At 33.2% G+C, this 19,366-nt stretch overlaps 1 protein-coding gene across 2 annotated transcripts in view; it reads left to right on the top strand.

Moving 5' to 3' along the window:
• CCDC15 (coiled-coil domain containing 15) overlaps positions 1-19,366 on the top strand; it is a 51,546-nt gene that overhangs the window by 6,749 nt on the left and 25,431 nt on the right. For both annotated transcript variants that reach the window (XM_012545134.3, XM_012545132.3), the window contains exons 5-7: positions 8,028-8,141; positions 15,579-15,686; positions 19,146-19,238. In XM_012545134.3, the coding sequence (XP_012400588.2) occupies positions 8,028-8,141; positions 15,579-15,686; positions 19,146-19,238 (315 nt within the window). The remainder of the gene's footprint in view (positions 1-8,027; positions 8,142-15,578; positions 15,687-19,145; positions 19,239-19,366) is intronic.

Here is a 19,366-nt window from a genome sequence, read left to right as displayed (position 1 = left end):
TTCTTTTTGAAACTCTACTTTCTTTTCTAGTTGATTAGCTTTTTTTTTCATAATCTTGTTTTTCTTGAATGGTTTTTATTTTTATTTTAAAAGTTCTTTCTTAGTGTCTCATTTGATTTTTCAATTCTTTTTTGAGTTTTATTAATTCTTTCTGGGCAGGGAGCCATTTCATGTTATTCCTTGGGATAGAAAGGTTTTTTTTTTTTTGTTTTGTTTTTTTTTAATTAAAGGGTCCTTCTCTGAAGATGAACCCTAGATCTTGGTCTTCCTTGTTCCCATAATTTTTCAGTGGAGTTCTTTCTTCTTTGCCAGTTAGGGGGGGGGTGTGTGTGTGTTGTTTTGTTTTTGTTGTTAGTAAGAGATATTAGTGTAAGCTTTTCTAATTGTTGGGTGAGGAGATGGTGCCTCAAGCTTCTTTTCAGCTTTGTCCTCTGACCAGGAATCCAAACCAAGAGCTTCCCCAAATTAATAGTGACTTGGAGCATTTTTTTGTATGACTATAGGTAGCTTTGATTTCTACATCTGAAAACTTCTTGTTCATATCCTTGGACCATTTGTCAATTGGGGGATGACTTGTATTCTTAAAATTTTGATTCAGTTCTTTATATATTTGAGAAATGAGGCTTTTATCGGAGATAATTGCTATAAAATGATTACTAATTGGCAACACAGTTTGTATTCTCAAAATATTTCAGAGTCTCAAAGTATCCTGTTACCTAGGAGGAGTATAAAACAAAGGTACTAGATAAAGTACTTTGTACAAGGCATCATATTTTCTTAGAGAATACAAAGACGAATAAGATACTTTCTATCTTCATATTGTGTATGTATATATAGGCTAATAAGGGGAATAAGACATCCATATAAATACCCTAAATACATGGTATAATACAAAACTGAAACATGAGATATGAATGAAGTGACTAAATCCACCATATATATCATTAGGAAAAATCCAGGAAGCTTTTTGAATCAGAAATATACACATTTTCTTTCACCATCATTATTTCTCTCTGAGAACATAACTTTCATACATTGGATTTCAAGTTATGGTAAACTTGAAAAAAAAATCACGAAAGTATTAGATTTTACTTAAATTTTTATTGAAATTTTACTTAACTAGATAATTAGAATCAGTAAGCATTTATTGAAGGCCCATTATAAAGTGAGTACTTTTAGGTATAATAATAGTAAATGAAGATAGTTAACATATATTTCTTTATAGTCTGCAACATGCTTTTACATATTATATAATCTCATTTCATTTTATCATTTCAACAATCTTATGAATTAAATAATATTATTCCCATTCTATAGAAGAGGATACTGAAGATGACAGTGCCTGGGGGTGATTTGCCTTAGATCAGTGGACTAATAAATGTTTAAGGTAGGGTTTGAATTCAAGTTTTCTTGACTCCTGAGTCCAACTCTAGTCATTTTACAATGTAGGTAACTGTGCAAAAGAAGTGAGGTTATGCTCAAGAAGACAAGATTAACTTAGATGAAATGATCAGAGAATAATATGAAACAGTAAGATGTGGACTTAAGTAACTGTGAACAGATTCTTAAGAGTTGAAGACTGAGCTGTATTTTGATAGACAGGTAATATTTGAATTATGTTATTTAATCATACCTGACCCATTGCAATTTTGGCAAAGATAATGGAGTGGTTTGCCATTTCTTTTTCTAGTTCTTTTTTTACATATGTGGAAATTGAGCCAAACAGGGTTAAATAACTTGCCCAAAGTCATACAGCTAATAAGTGTCTGAGGTTGAATTTGAACTCAGATCCTAGTGACTACAAGGCATTCTATCCATTGTGCTATCTAGCTGCCCCAGTATTTGAACAGTCACAGCCTGATTGAAATGAATATAAAAATAGAGGGAAATAAAGTGATAGCAAAATTGGGGCTAAATGTTGAAGAATTTTGAAAGCAACCTATTGTAGATTCCCTTTAATTTCTCTGAAACAAGTTAGCCATTTAAAAAAGCTTCAATAAAGTAGTCTCAGTTGTGATGTATCTGTAAAGAAAATTCAGTTTTATGAAGAAAATGTAGATTTAAAAATGTAAATATGTGCTTTCTGAACTTATCTTTCTTGTAATTTTTAATCCACTAGATGTCACTGGGTGTTATCTTAATTATAGAAACATTCAAGAACTGACTTCTCCATTTTACTCAGACCTGATTGAAGAGCCTGAAATGTAGTCACACATTGAGGTGAATGAAAGTGATTCTTCAGCAGGATTTAGTGAATTATCAACTTTTATTGTGATTTATAATCACAATAACATAGACTTGAAGTTGGAAGAGATCTTTTGAGGTCAAATAGTCCAACAACCTTGTGTGTAGCTTGGATCTCTTTTTTTTCCAGTATCCCTAACTTATGATTTATGCAGCTGCAGCTTAATTAAGTACTTCCAGTCACAAGATACTCATTACTTTGGGTGATAGTTTGTTCTTTTATTGGACAGTTCCGGTTATTTGAAAATAATTCTTTAAATATCTTCTGTTTAAGTTTTTCCTCATATGACACTTGTTTCCAGGTCCCTCACCATCCTTTTCATTGTCTCTCTCCAAATGTTCCATAGTTTGTCATTTTTCCCTTAAGATGTGGACCCCAGAATTTAATAGAGTATGTCAAATATGGTCCAACACATAATATGATGGATTATTTCTTTACTTATCCAGATTTTTCTTAGTTTATGGTACTTGGTATGCCACCAAGAGGTAATCTGCTTTTAATTCTAGATGTCTGGTCCCATGAGGCATCAAGCCTGACTTTTCTTAATTTCCTAGATCATATGAGATTGAATAGTTCTCACATCAGAAGAGACTTCAAGAAGTCATATGATCTAAGCCCTTGCTTTGTAGTGAGCTACAGTCAAGTGATGGTGATCCCTGTCAATGAAATTTCCAGAGTGTCCATTGTTCAGCTTTTTTTCTTTTATGAATATTGGAAGCATATGATCAGGATTGTTCGCTCTTCTCTTCCTAGCCATTTTGTGTTTGTAGATGTTATGCCCTACTTTAGCCATCTCTTTTCCAGGAAAAATTGCATAAATGACTCTGATCTTTTCTTTTAGAGCCTTTTCATGATATAGATTGCTTTTCTCTTTGCATTGTAATTTTTTACATCTTATGGGAAATAAAATTAATAAAGGTATAAACTGCTGAGGTACATGGATTTGAGCAAAATAATACACAGTGACACATAATAACTTAAAGTGGATAAGACCAGAAACCTCAATAAAGTCAGAAACTCCAATGAGAAAGAGGGGAATCTCTTTATTGACACACAAGAGAAGAAATCTTGGTAGATAATAGAGTAAAAATAACAGGACATTATTATTGGCTATACCAGGAAACATGGGCTGGCATTCCCATGAGGATAATCACTGTCCCCCTTCTGACAGTTAAAAATGTTAATTGTTTTATGGGACCCATCTGAATCTTGTAATCTTTGTGGGGGGATCAAAACTACCAGACTTTCTGTTTCCTTGGAGGAGATTAAAAACTCCCCTAATTATACAAGAACAGGCAAGGACAGACAATATATCTTTGGGGGATGGTACCAGGTTAAGTTGTGGAATTTAAAGATAAGTCCTGTAAGTATTCCAAAGACTACCAAATTATTCTAAGGACTACTAGTATGAGAGACAACTTTTATAAATTTAATATAGAGGGAAACTTGAATTCCTGAGCTCAACTCAAGGACATAGAAATGAAATTTAAATAGAACAGAATCAATTACAATATGAAATCAGTTACAAAGTGAAATTAATTTTAATTCTTCTGAAGTCTGGAAACTAAATATAGTTCTTTAACTCTTAACCTGCATTTAGTAGTCTCTTAAGAGTATGGCTTTGGTGGGGCAGCTAGGTTGCCCAGTGGATAGAGCACCAGCCCTGAAGTCGGGAAGACATGAGTGAAGACCTGAGTTCAAATGTGGCCTCAGACACTTAACACTTCCTAAGCTATGTTACTCTGGGCGAGTCACTTAACTCTAATTGCCTCAGCAAAAAAAAAAAAAAAAAAAAAGTATGGCTTTGAGAATGAAGTAAAAGACTGCATTTTACAAGTCAGCTGGAGGATAGCTTTTGATGGCTGTTAGGAAGAAGGTGAGATTTGTTGGTATTAATTTTATTTGACTGGTAGTTTGTTCTTAAGATTTTCTCAAGTACCACCTATAGATATATGGGGGGAAAAATCGGGGCAGATATTCATTTGCATGTAATGAAAGCACCTACATTAACTATGTAAAGATTTAGTGGTTTGGGGGATTTTTTGAAGGTAGTTAAGGTTAAGTGATTTGCTCAGGACCACACAGCTAGTAAGTGATTGAAGTCACATTTGAAGTCAGGTCCTCCTGAATCCAGAGCTGGTGCTCCATTCTGTCACCTACCTGCCCAACCTTTAGGTTGACTTTTAAACCAAAGCATCATGAAGGTGATAAGTGAGCCAGAGGCAAAGTTTCAATCATTGCTAGCCTTTATAAATCACAATCATGGTTTCATATCAAAGTATAATATATATATTTGCATAATGTGACTCTGACTTTGGGTAACATAATAGCTTTTTTAAGCCATGGATAAACATAGTGATCACTGTCATCTTCAAATAAGTAGATTCCTCTCATATATATGTATATATTTTTAATTTTTTTATTAAAATAACTTTATTGACAGAACCCATGCCAGGGTAATTTTTTACAACATTATCCCTTGCACTCACTTCTGTTCCGATTTTTCTCCTCTCTCCCTCCACCCCCTCCCCTAGATGGCAAGCAGTCCTATACATATATATATTTTCAATGATTTTGTGAGTAACGTTGCCATTTTATTCACCTGCTGTTATTGATCCATGTTACCAATATTAGAGATTTTTTAGTCAGAGAAGGGGTGCTAGAGAAAGGAAAGACTATAAATATTAACTTCTCTCAGAAATTTTTTGTGGGGTTGATTTGAAGAATATACCTTCAGGCAACACAATAATTGTGATAAAGGGTTTAAAGTTTATATGATTTCTTACGGCAGGACTTTTACAAAGGAGACTTTGATTCCTTATCCACATGGCATAATGCAGTGCTGCCTACTACTTGGCAAATAATAAGAGCAAGAATAATTCATAATACTTTATCTTTTATAACCTTAGCTATACATATGCCTCATTATGTATTGTAAATAACTTCTTGACTTGTTTATACACCATGAAACTAGCTCATTGAAGTCTAATACTTTTAGATGACAAATGCCATTTTATCTTTGAAAAGAGATAAAATCCTTTAAAGACAATTAGAATCTAGAAGGAAGTTGTTTACTGGGAGATCAGAATAGTAATGAGTGAATGAACCTGAAATTTAGATAATTGTGTAATAATCATCTGAAAATTTTTCATCTTTGCCTATTCTTTGCTAGAAGTTTATGGACCTTGTTCTTTCTCACTTTAGGAAAATTGCATTATGTCAACATTCCAGAAATTGGTTATGACTTTTCCCACTATTAAAATGTATGACACAAGACAAATCCACTCTTATTTGTTCCTATCTTTAACTGTCTCTATAAAGGAAAATTGTTGATTATGTACCCTTCCTTCCTGCAGGGAGATTCCAGTACTAAATCTATTACCCTGTAGTTTTATTTAAGACAAGCTGTACTTTAAGGAAAAGTAATAAATAAATACCAATATAATGGATGGCAGAATGAGTATGTAGGACCATGTAATAATAGCACTTTTGACAAATGTAATATTAAAAACAGCTCATAGTTTGAATTAATTGGGGAAGAGAAGTTACAACAGAGAGTTTAAAGGAAGGTTGAGTTGTTTAAAAATGGGAAAAGGATAATCCAAAATGGGAGAGAAGAGTGTATGTAGAGGCTAGCAAAAAATTTTTTTGGTGAAGGGATATATAGAAATGAAGAGTATGAGTTTGGAATAGCAAAAACAGTTAGGTTGGCAAAGAAAAACTAAAAAGAATTCCTAGTTTGAAATTTGCTCATCCCATCCCTTTTGATGGGATGAGTATAGTAATAATACTAACAGCAATTTATACAGAGCTTTAAGGTTTGCAACCCTTTTTTCCCCCTCAATAATATTTTATTTTTCCAAATACATGTAAACACAATTTTCAATATTCATTTTGGTAAGACTTTGTATTCCAAATTTTTCTCCCTCTTTCCCTTACCTCTTCCTTCCCCAAGACAGCAAGCAATCTGATTTAGGTTAAATATGTGCAATCCTTTTAAACACATTTCCATATTTGTCATGTTGTACAAAAAAAAAAAATCAGACCAAAAGATAAAAAACCGTGAGAAAGAAGCAAACAAACAAAAAAAAAACTCAAAAAAGATGAAAATACTATGCTTAGATTCACATTCAGTCTCTCTAGTTGTCTCTCAATGCAGGTGGCATTTTCCATCTCAAAGGTATTAAAACTGCTTTGAATCACCATATTGCTGACAAAAGCCAAGTTCATCATAATTAATCATCACGTGATCTTGATACTGTGTGCAATGTTTTCCTGGTTCTTACTTCACTTAAGCATCATTTCAAATGTCTTTCCAGACTTTTCTGAAATAAGCCTGTTATCATTTCTTTTTTTTCCCTTTACAATCCAATAGTTATAATTCTTTAAAAAAATTTTTAATAGTATTTTATTTTTCCAAATATATGCAAAGGTAGTTTTCAACATTCACTTTTGCAAAACCTTATGTTTCAAATTTTTCTTCCTCTCCTCTCCCCTCCCCAAGACATTCAGCAATCCAATATAGATTCAGCATATGCAGTTCTTTTAAAAATATTTCCATATTCCTCATGCTGTGCCAAAAAAAAAAAATCTGATCAAAAGGGGAAAAAATCCAAACCAAAAAAAAAAAGTGAAAATACTATGCTTTCTTCCACATTTATTCAGTCTTCATAGTTCTCTTTCGATATGGGTGACATTTTCAATCACAAGTCTATTGGAATTCCTTGGATCGCTTCATTGTTGAAAAGAGCCATGTCCATCACAGTTGATTATCACATGATCTTGTTAGAATGTATAATGTTCTCTTAGTTCTGCTCACTCTACTCAGCATGAGTTTATGTCAGTCTTGCCACATCTTTCTGAAATCAGCCTGTTCATCATTTCTTATAGAACAATAATATTCCATTACATTCATATACCATAACTTATTCAACCATTCCCCAACTGAGGGGCATCTACCCAGTTTTCAGTTCCTTGCCACTACAAAAAGGGCTGCTACATTTTTGCCCACGTGGATCCTTTTTTCCTCTTTAATGTTCTCTTGGGATACAGACCCAGTAGTGACCCTACTGTATCAATGGTTATACACAATTTGACAGCCCTTCAGATGTAGTTCTAAATTACTTTCCAGAATGGTTGGATCATTTCACAGTCCTATTAACATTGTGTTAGTGTCCCACTTTTCCCATGTTCTTTCCAACATTTATCATCTTTTCCTGTCGTTTTTAGCTAATTTGAGATGTAGCTCATTTTTTTCAGAACAACACTGTGATTGGTAATAAAAGTGAAGTATTTTTATTTTATAGATGAGGGATTAAATGTCTGCGTAGTTATAAGCTGCTGCTGGTTATACAGTAGGTGATTAAGATAGGATTCAAAACCAGATCTAAGTAGGATGCTTTTTATGTCATATCTTGCTGCCTTTCAAGATGGGAAATATCCAATAGTTGTGGGTATTAATCTAGACTTTTTGGGTATTTTTGTATTTACATTTAAAATAAGAATATATAATGTCAAAAACTTACTTGACTAATAACTCCTAACATAAAATGATGAAACAAAAATATCTGAGTTGAAATAATGAAGATAAAGTTGTTATACAAAAATATAATGAGGTAAAAATCTCCTGTGAAAATAATCCTCTTGTCATAAATTTGGCATAAATTTAATAGCAAGAACCTATTTTCCTGTTAGAACACTTGTTGTTAATACCACTACTAATACCAATGTTAGTCGTATTAATACTTGTTTTTTTTTCTTTTTTCTTTGCTTTCTCTGGCAGCTTAGCCAAACTGTGAAGCAAGCCCGTAAACAACTGGCATCTCGAAAAACTACTGATGGAGAGAAACCATTAGGACTTTCAGAAGATAGCACAGACATCAATCCAACCCAAGAGGTAAATTAGTTTGCTAAGAAACTCGATTGAATCAAATTAATAGTTCAGCATGAACTCTTAGATTATGAATGGAAAAGATCCAACTTTAAAGAATATTCTGTAACTGACAAGTTTACAGATTAACATTCCATTCTCTGGTTTCTTTTATATTTTCTTCAAAGTTCCTAAGACTGGATACTGAACTCATATAACTTTGGGTTAATTTATAGAATTCCTTTTGAATTTTTGATGAAGGGCTTTTATAAAATTTCTCCATTTCAATCTTTAATAATATCTGTACTTTCTCCATTTCCATTTGTCTGGATATAATTTTCTAGATGTCCTATCAGCTTATCAAATTCAACATATCTAAAACCCAATTATCTTTCCTTTTTCCCTCTAAAAACCATCCACTTATGCAGATTTCTTGATGACACCATTATCCTTTCAGTCACATAGTCTTAGATTCATCTGAAACTTTTCCCCTTAGTTCATTCCCATATTCAGTGTTTCCAATTTTGTTGATTATATCTGTTCTTTGTTGCTCTTCTTTTTGCTTGCATTGCTGCTGTTGTAATAAAAGTCCGTAGGTGCTATTATCTGTACTTTTGCAGATAATAATCTTCCTAAGGCATAGGTCTAACTATATGATTCTCCAGGTTGCAAATTTTCAATGATGTCCTTTTATTCTGAGGATGAAATATAGACTCTTCAGGCTGCTGTTTAAGGCCTTCCACAATCTGGCTTCCAGTCTTTCTAGACTTATATATAACATTCATGTATTTTGAGGTACATTAAAATGGACTACTAGCTTTTTCCTTCTCCCACCCTGAAATCAATATTCCATATAATACTGGCTTGCATATCTGAAATATATTCTTTATTTACATTTACCTCTTAGAATCCTGAGTTTCTTTGTAGGTTTAGCTCAGGTATCACTTCTTAGCAGAAACCTTTTTCAGTTCCTGTCTCTTTCCTCTTAATTTTAGCATCATCTTCTTCCTGGAACTACTCTGATCTTCGTGCTGAAGATGATCTTCATAACCAATAGATTTTAAAAATTTTAAGGGAAAGAACCATTCTTTTTTTTCCCCTTGTACCTCAAGCACCTAGCACAGTGCCTTTATATGTAATGAATGTATAACAAATGATTAAGTTCTATACTGACTTTTAAAGTTAGCTTTTTAGTAAACATATATCTGAATACTAATGTCCATCTCTTATTACTTTCTGTAATAATCACAACCGATTCATATCTACTCATTCTTTGCTATTCCTGTCCATGTCCTTTCCTAAATCTTTCATAAAATATCTAACCATACCTTTGAGGGCTTTCTTCTTTAAGGTTTTCTGGGTGCCAGTATGACCCTTCAGGCTGTCCATGTGATATGCCTCATTTTAATTATATGAGTAATCTACCCTCTTTTTTCTGATCACAGATTTTCTGGGTGATACATCTTTTATTCCATTTTTTTGCATATAAGTAATTTGTAATATATTTCAGTTTACTTGTGTCCATTATTGCAAATTTCTCTTCCTACTAATTTACTTGCTGTTTTGATATCCTGAAAAACTGATATGTATCCATTAGCAGCCATATAACATTACTAAAAGAAATTTTTAAAAAAATAAGCATCTATTTCTTTTTTAAATTAAAGCTTTTTCTTTTCAAAACATATTCATAGATAAGTTTTCAACATTGTGTTCCAAATTTTCCCCTCTACCCCGTTACCTCCTCCCCTAGATGGCAAGTAATCCAAAATGTGTTAAACATGTTAAAATATGTTAAATCCAATATACGTATACATATTTATACAATAATCTTGCTGCACAAAAAAAGTCAGATCAAAAAGAAAAAAAATAAGAAAACAAAATACAAGCAAACAACAAAAAGAGTGAAATTCTATGTTGTGATCCATACTCAGATCCTACAGTCTTCTATCTGGGTGTAGATGGTTTTCTTCATCACGAGATCATTAGAACTAGCATCAGTCATCTCATTGTTGCAAAGAGTCACATTCTTCAGAATTGATCTTTGTATAATCTTGTTGTTGCCATGTACAATGATCTCCTGGTTCTGCTCATTTCACTTAGCATCAGTTCATGTAGGTCTCTGCAGACTTCTCTGAAATCATCCTGCTGATTGTTTCTTATAGAACAATAATATTCATATACCATAACTTATTCAGCCATTCACATCCACTTAGTTTTCATTTTCTTGCCACTACAAAAAGGGCTGCCACAAACATTTTTGCACATGTGGGTCAATGAGCATATATTTCAAAGAACAGCTTAGAATCATTGAAAGTGCTTCATTGTTTTCAAAATCCATTCAATCCTCATCCATCTATATTGCCTGTCTGTTCAAGGTATTGGACTGTCAAATGACCACCCATCCAACTGGGTTTTATAGTTAATTCATTTAGCTTTTCTAGTGTGACCAGTTTCTTCTCTTGATTAGTTTTATATTTCTTTGAGGAATCCCCTTAATTTTCTGTGACTTGATGCAGTCAGCACAATGGCAGCTCCGAACAAAACCACCTGGAGGATTTTACCATCTCCAGGAAATAATCTTTATTTAGATCTCTACTAGACATTCTTCTTCATATTGGCCAACACTTTAACAACAATTCCCTATTTTATGCCTCATTTTGAGAGTTGGAGATCATTGGATATTTTTTTCTAGTTGCATATCTAAAAGATTCTTAACATATACATTGGAGAACTTCAGTTAAAGGAAAACCTGAAAGGCTCAATTTTTTGCTGCTTAGTCAAATGACATTTTATAATCACCCATAAAAGCAAAATCTGTGTTTCTTGTACTTTTCAATTATCAGTGTGAGTAGGAAGATGTTATCTGTTGTGAAAATTGTAGAAGCTCACCTGTTCCTTTTATTTTCATCAAGATTTCCTTTCAATATATAGGCAGATCATTCTCATGGAGATTTTATAGAGATGAAAGTAGACCTACTGGGTTGATAAATTGCTCCATTGTGCTCTTTAATCTTCTACACCTTTCTAATATGATGTAAATTTTTCCTTTTGTCCTTTTCTTTATTAGATAATCTGTTCAAATCCATGGAGTCAGAAAATATTTCTACATTAGTAATTAATAGTTTCTTGGATGTTGTGATGATGTACAGGACACACTATGTTTATACTTTCAGAATCTCTTATTGAAAGAAAAATAAATGGGTATGAGGTTTCTGTTTAGTATTTGTCACCACAGTCATTCTAGCTATGAGTGTTGTTTCAGCTTTGTAGATATAAATAGAAAGGCAGGATGGTTTATTGGATAGAATATTGGACTTGTCAGGAAGACTTGTTTAAATCCTGTTTCAGGCAGTTAACTATGATACTTGGGGGAAAACTCACTTAACTTTTTTCTCCCTCAATTTCTTCATCTATAAAATAACTGTGGCACTTACCTCAAAAGAATCGTTTTGAGAATTAGATTTGATAATATTTATAATGTGCTTTATAAGCATTAAATTGCTATATAAATAAGACCCATTATTATAAATTTTTGACTTAATTTAATTTCTTAATCGCCTATCATATTTTTTACCATTTTTTATTGTGCTTACTTTTACTTTGAAGTCCCTGATACTAAGCATGTTTTGATTTAGAGGATCTTGTCAAGCTATTCATAGAATTTCTTTTCTTTTTCTCTTATATGTGTGCATATACGTTGTAGTTATCTCCATAGGAATCTTTTTGCTTATATTCATCAAAAGTATTTCAAGGAAAGCTGATCATGTATCCCATGTAATGATATTGCTTGTTGCCTTTAATTAAGCATAATGAACTCATTCTTTCAACTATATTCACCTTATCCTTCTATTTATTTCCAATTTCCTTCTGTCTTTTGGCTTTGTACATTGAGGATGTCAGTATTGAACTTACTCAATTTCTCTTATAATTAAACAACTCATTTTTCTTTGGGATCTTACATTCAGAGCACTGACAATTAAATTTCATGTTTATAGAACGTCTAAAAGATTTGATTCTTTGCATCTTCTAACCCCTTTTCTAGCACTGACAGCCATCACTAAGAGAAGGGGAGCATCTCCCATCCGAGAAATGTTTCATATTTTTATTTCATGAGTTACTTTGGCCAAAGCTTAGTAGTCAACCTACTAGTTTATGACCTCTCTGATTGAAATAAGCTGGCTTTCACATCACAGACATGGTATTCATAGGTTGGTAGAACTTGCTTGACCTTTATTGACATAGCCTAGGTCACCTCCACACTGTGTTGAGGTTTCAGAGTAGTATTTTTATGAAGCTTTGAGTAGTTGAAGGGAATATTGGGGGAAGGAAGAGAAGGGAATAAACATTTATATTCTGTATACTACACTGTGAATATCTTTCTTTTAGATAAGTCCAAACAAATATACTTTTTCCTTTTTTTTTTTCCAGTTTATTTAATACTTCTTGCTCTGTACTAAATGCATATTATCTCTATAGATATTCAGTGATGTAATTTCAACTAATAAATAATTAGATGGGGGCACTTGACCACTTTATGAGGTTTTGTGATTGAATGCTAGGCCTGGATTCAGGAAAATCTAAATCCAAATTTTTTCTCAGGCTTTTATAATCTGTGACCTTAAAGCAAGTCACATAACTTCTTTTCTTAATATCCTACCCTGTAAAAGAGAATTGTAACACCTACTTTATAAGATTATCATGAGGATCAATTGATAGTCTGGATATAAAGTACTTTGCAAACCTTTAAAGTTCTATACAAAGGTGAATAGTTGTTACACTGTTAAAACTCTTTGTTCTAACATTTTAAAAAATAGGGATCATATGAAAATGGTCTAGGTCATCGTCCTTTGTTCTTAAATATTTAATGTTCTACAGACAGGTACATAAAATGACTGCTTTTTGTAGTCAAATGAGTATTGAGATGTAAGCTCATCTTCTATAGACTCAATAAAAGCAACTTTAGAATAACTTTTGTTCCTGCTTAGAGACGGCGTATGATAATGGATAGGATTCTAGATTTGGAGTCAGAAATATTTAACTATGAATGTATCACCTAGATAATAACCACTAGATACAGGATTTGAATCTAGGCTTTATCAAGCACAAAGGGATTGTATTGGGTTTAAGGATTTATTGGACATTTTCCCAGGCTGTCCCCTGCCTATAATGCTTTCCCTCTATTTCTCTGACTTACTGACCTCCTTGGCTTGCTTTACGTCCCAATTAAAATCCTACCTTCTACAGGAAGCCTTCCCCAAGGCCCTCTTAATTCTTGTATCTTCCTTCTGAAATTATTTCCTATTTAGTCTGTCGTTTGCTTTGTATGTATTTGTTTGTATCTGGTCTCCCTCATTAGATTGTAAACTACTTGAGAGCAGGAGACTATCTTTTGCCTTTTTTGTGTCTTCAACACTGCCTGTCACACAGTAGATGTTTTAATAAATTTTATTGATCTTTTGGGAGATGGAACAACAGGAACAAATCCAGTTCAATAGGAAAGCATCAGATTTAAGGGGCATGATAGTTTAGTTTGACTAACAAAGAACAATAGGTTCCTTCCTAGAGGTTTTCAGATAAAACTTTTGTAACCTCTTGTCAGATATGTTGTAAAGGGAAAATCTTATTTAAGTGTGATTTAGACCAGATTGACTTCTGAAGTCCCAGCTCTGTAATTCTATAATGTGAAATAATTTGGGAAAAATAGGGTGTTGCCACATGGGGAGAAAGGGTGAAGATGGGGAAGGAGGGGAGAAAATGGATCTTGGATGCCACAGCAAGGAGTTGGAACTTTAATCAAAGTTAGCTCCCATTGGTTCAATTATCATTGATATGTTCCTGGTTCCCAGATCTGTATTTCTGTCTCTAGTCTCCACTGAGCTGTAATCCTACTTCTCCAACTGCCTCTTGGAAATTTCAAACTACAGGTCCCATAGACATACCAAATTCAATATGTCCAAACGAATTAAATTTTCCTTAAATTCTCTACCCATAATGTTATAAGGGCACCACCATCCTCCCCAAACCCTACCTGATCCCCAGTGGCTAATGCCATTGTGAAACTGAAATGGGATAATATATGTAAATGCTACATAGTTTTAAAGCAGTATGTAAAGATCAGCTATTGTTGCTGCTATTGTTGTTTTCTTCTCTATGTAGTCAATTATAAGTCAATAGCAGAATTCAGTTTTTGCCTTGTCAGGAACTTGGCGAAACAGCTACTTCTCTGCGTAAACACTCCCCAGTGACGTACTTTCTGAGGCCTTTACAAACACAGAATATTTAGCAGCACTGTGTTTTAGAGTGTTAGTTTGGCTCCAAGATGCTGGTAAAAGCAGGTAATTGAATCAGGATTATCAGATCCTAAGGTCTGATATGGAGCATTGTGTGAAGCATGCTCTAGTGATTTGACTGATGTTTTTCCAGAAAGTGTGCTCTCCACAAACTTGATTTGAAATCATTATTCATAAGAAGGGAGGATTAAATCAGATTTAACAGCATTGTATAAAACAATCTTATGTGTCAAAGGCGCCACTCAGTTTAAAGTATTATTTTTACATTGAAATCAGACTGTGCTTCCTCCTCAAAACTATTTCTATGTTTTCTGGGTAAGCCATTGGGGGGGGAAAAAAACAAAAAAAACTCAAATCCTTGTGAGCAGATTTTGTTTTGTGAATGAAATCACGTTTATTATCCCTCCCCTCAATTCTAGACTGCTTTCTATTCCCTTAATTACAAGAGGTGACAACCTGTCACTCTGAAAAGGAGGAGGATCTATAATTCCAGTTGTTTTAAATTATTTCCTTGTTTGGTTTGCCTTTAGTTGCATCAGAATCATCCTGGCTAATAAATGTTAATTCAGCTTTGAACATAGAATCAAAAAAATTCCCTTGCTTATCTTTTTACCAGACTATAAAACCATGAACTTTTTGGAATTGTTTCCACTATAGAGCACAAGAACAAGTGGCAGTCAGTATACTGACTGGTGTCTTTTGCAATCAGACTTGGGGGTGTAATATTTGTTGGTATACATCACCTAGCCTGTTTTATTCTATAATGTATCAGACAGTCTTTTAAAGTTAGTGAGAGCCTCACTGAGGTCTCTCACCAATGCCTAGGGTATGCCACTCAAATATTGCCCCTATTTGAATAAGGTGAGAGGGAAAGTACTCTCCTCTAGAGATGAGACAGATCTTTTCCTTCTAATCCAAAGGGAGAAAGGAAGGAATAGCGAAAATAAACTCTTGCGTTAAGGCTAGGGCTAGCTAGTACTATAATGCTGCAGTTGTTGCTTTGGCAGTATAAAGTTAGGTTCTGGAAAGTTGATTAGTATGTCTTTATTATCCCTTGATATACCAAATGAATTCAGTCTACTAAGTCTTATTCCAAAATGTTTGATGAAACCTTAGAGTGTTATTTTTAATGTATTGCCCTTTCCCAGACAATGTTTTGTTTGTTCTTTTTCAGAAAACATATTTTGGACAACGATCATCTGTTAATGAAGATGTGAAGGGTATGGAAAAGCCCCTTCCTAACCATCTTCCAGGCAAAATACAAGACAAGGAAACTAAAGAAGTAAGTCAACCACAGGAAATTACTTAGATTTACTTAAATTACTTAGAATTTGAGACAGAAGTTGCCAAGTCTATGCTGCAACTGGTTTGGGGATATAGCATTAGGATCTGGGAAACTTAAAATATCTATATTAATTAAAGTCCTTCAATTTACCTGGATTTGAATAACCCAGTATTGAAATCATGGTATATTATCTTTTTAAAATAGCTTTTTATTTTTCCAAATACATTCAAAGATAGTTTTCAACATTCACTTTTGCAAAACTTTGTGTTCCAAATCTTTCTCTGTCTCTTAGACAGCAAGCAATATGATATAAGTAAAAATGTGCAGTTTTTCTGAATGGATTTCCATATCCATCATGCTTCACAAGAAAAGTCAGATCAATAGAGAAAAAAAAAATAAGAAAAAAAAAGCAACCAACCAATAACAAAAGGTGAAAATACTATGCTTTGATCCACATTCAGTCCTTATAGTTGTCTCTCTGGATGTGGATGGCACTTTCCATCACAAGTTTATTGGAATTGCTTTGAATCAATCATGGTATATTATCATTGTCATATTATCTCTATCTTGAAGTGTAGAGGTAATTTAGATTTTATATATATATATATATATATATATTTTTTTTTTTTTTTAAATTAAAACACTTTTCAGACAGTCATCTTGGATTTTACCGGTGAGAGAAGAACAAAAGCATTTATTCCCTGTAGAATCCTATAGAGATGACAAAGAGCAGCAAAAAGTAATAACTATGTAGGATTTGGATTGAGACTTGTTAGTATCATTAAGATTTATGGAATTGGGGTAAGGATTCCATGTTCTGTCTTATGTCCTAAAATGTAAATTGCTCTTATGGATGTCACCAAAGCATAAAGTAGTATCACTAATGTATTCATTTGTAAACAAAAAAAATATTTTGTATTTTTTGTGTGTGTTTGGAAGACATCATCTAGTATGAAAACTGATATCTTCCAGGGAATCTGCAGAACAGATTGAAGAGTAGAGGGAGCCACAGAGAGTAATCTCAGGATTAGGGCTGGAGTTTCCTAGCATTGTTATTGTAACCGATTTAGTAGAATAAGAGTAGTACTACCTGGGCATGGAGCTAAAAGAATAATGTCCTATTTTATTCCATTGTATCAGAATTATTCAGACTATTAAAATTGCCCCATACTTCTTACTGTAGCCAAGAGTATTTTTCCTTGGAAAATTTCCTATATGGACTATTTATATATGGAGTTTGTGTCTTTGTAGAAAATATCTTATTGGCTATGAGTATTTTCCCTCAAATGTCAGCATAGCAAACAAAACGAGAGAGAAGTTGCCTCTTAAAGGCCACCAACAAGTTTTACTTAGTCTTTATGCTTCTGCAGAGATCAGGTGGAAGAGTGCAAACAGAAGTAACTTGTATTGGAGTTGCTAAGATTAGACTGGAATTGATGTTGGGAGAGTAAGCAAGAGACTGGGAAATTGGGAACATAATTTAAGGTTACAACTTTTTTTGCTTCGATTTTTGGCTGCTGCTTAAAGACACTAGAACTTGTAACCTTGGAACTAGGAATCCTTTCTCCAGGTCATTGAACTTTGCAATGTAAATAGTTTCTTTTGGCATTAGGAATCAACTAAGTTGGCATACTGCAAACACAAATTTCATAACTCCTCGGGTAAGAGATAAATCCTATTGAAAGTAGTTTCCATCAACCCAGCTGGCTAGGGATAACTTCGTTTCCTGACTTATTTCAATATCTTCTCTTTAGGTGATTTCATTCTTTTTAGATAACTAAGTTATTGGAAGCATGATGACACACACCATTTGAGCGGTTCATAAGTGTCACCAGCTGTGATGTGGCACAATGCCTAAGCCCTGAAAACAGTGATTGAATTGTATGTTTTATGGTAGCTGGGTGGGGTGTTTTGCTGTTATTATTGTTCATTTTTTGTTAACTTTACCCTGTCTGGCAGTTACTATTTTCTGGTCACTTAGAGTTTGTAAAAGGAGACTTAATGTGTAGTCCTTAGAAACTCCTTAAGAACCATAGGACAAGTGTCTAGTACATTATAAATATGTTGTGATCCTTGTCTTTCTGGTATAGTTGTTGGTGCTGTGTGGTAGTGGCTGATTTGCTCTTTTTTCCCTTTGAGCAGGCTGGAATAGAAGATGTTAGTGTTGAATATTTACACAGTTAAAGAGGTAACTAGCCAAAGATTCTCAAGTGATAAAGAGGGTAGTAATAGATGATAAGCTCTTTAATAAGCAAAGGAGAGAGTGTGATAGGAGGAACTCTATCTCATGCTGTTGAAAAATTAATCTTTTTGCTTTTCAGCATACATAATATAGTTTTCCCCTTTTTATTTTTTTTCGCCCTCTATTAATTATTGCTATTCGTTTGTCCCCTTTATGTAATTTGTCTCTGTATTTCATTTAGTCATAGTAAGTATTGAGTATATTGAGCAACTACTGTGTGCAAGGCATTGTACTCAAATGTGCTTGATTATTACTCTCTTCATCTAATGATGTAGAAACCCTCATCAGAATTATCATCCTTGTGTTATGATTTAGGTGGGAGTTAAACCAATTTTTTTTAAAGTGAAAATTTTTTTGACATTTTCCTCCTTGTGGAAATTATTTTTTATAAGTATTATAAAAATTTACTGATAATTTGCTTATCTATATTTACTGATAATAGGTCATAGAAATATTTTTATAATAGATTTTATTTTTCAAAATACATGCAAAGATAATTTCAACATTTACTCTTATGGTGAATTTTTAAAAATCAAAAGGGTAATAATCACTGAATTCTCAGTCTGAAAACTTTTGTTTTTGTTTTTGTTTTTATTTTGATGAAATCAGGTCAAAGCTTTTGTAATGCTGGTATTAGATGGCAGGAGTAGCTCTGCCATTATGTCATATTGGCCTTTTTCTTTATTTCTAGGGGGTTCTCTAGAATTTGAGTAGTCATATTAAAATTTACATAATAAGTTTGTTGTAATTGAATTCTGTTTTAATGGAAGAAATAAATTTCATGTTCCTCTTTGCTATGTCACAAAGGATATATTTCAGACTCCTGCTTCTACTACATTACCATGAAGGGAAATGAATCTGAATTATAGATATCAAACTCTTGAGATTTTGGAATCTAGGCCTTTTTTTGTTAGGCTTGGATTCAACCCTGAATAAATTCACAGCATGTATAAATTACCAAGATCAGTGTTAATTTTAAGATGTTAATCTCACCAAACTATCTATTGTTTTCTACCCTGTGAACTTGATTGATTGATTTGGCTTCTTTTGTTCTTTTGTTTTTTATTCTGTTATGTGTAGTTTGTTTTGAATTTGAGTTCTTTGTAAAATTTAGCTTAGTGTTGAAAAATGAAAGAACAAGAAAATATCAAAAAAAAGTGCTCAGGTTAACTTTTCATAATTTGAATTTTAAATATATTTGGATTGTTTTACAGGTTCATGGTAATCCCCAATCAGGATTAAGAAGTGAATTACAATATTTACCAACATTTGAATGTGGAATAGACCAAGAAGAAGATAAGAAAGAGGTATGTGAAATATGCTAACTTAAATGCACTACTATTGAATTTGTGAATTCATGAAATAGTACATGATCAAGAAACTAGGTGCGTCAGTGGTTAGTGTGCTAGGTCTGAAGTCAGGAAGACTCTTCTTT

This window comes from Sarcophilus harrisii, chromosome 3 (genome assembly GCF_902635505.1).
Source record: "Sarcophilus harrisii chromosome 3, mSarHar1.11, whole genome shotgun sequence".
Lineage (NCBI taxonomy): Eukaryota > Metazoa > Chordata > Mammalia > Dasyuromorphia > Dasyuridae > Sarcophilus > Sarcophilus harrisii.
Note: the sequence above shows the minus strand (reverse complement) of the source record. Positions and strands in the feature narration are given on the sequence as shown.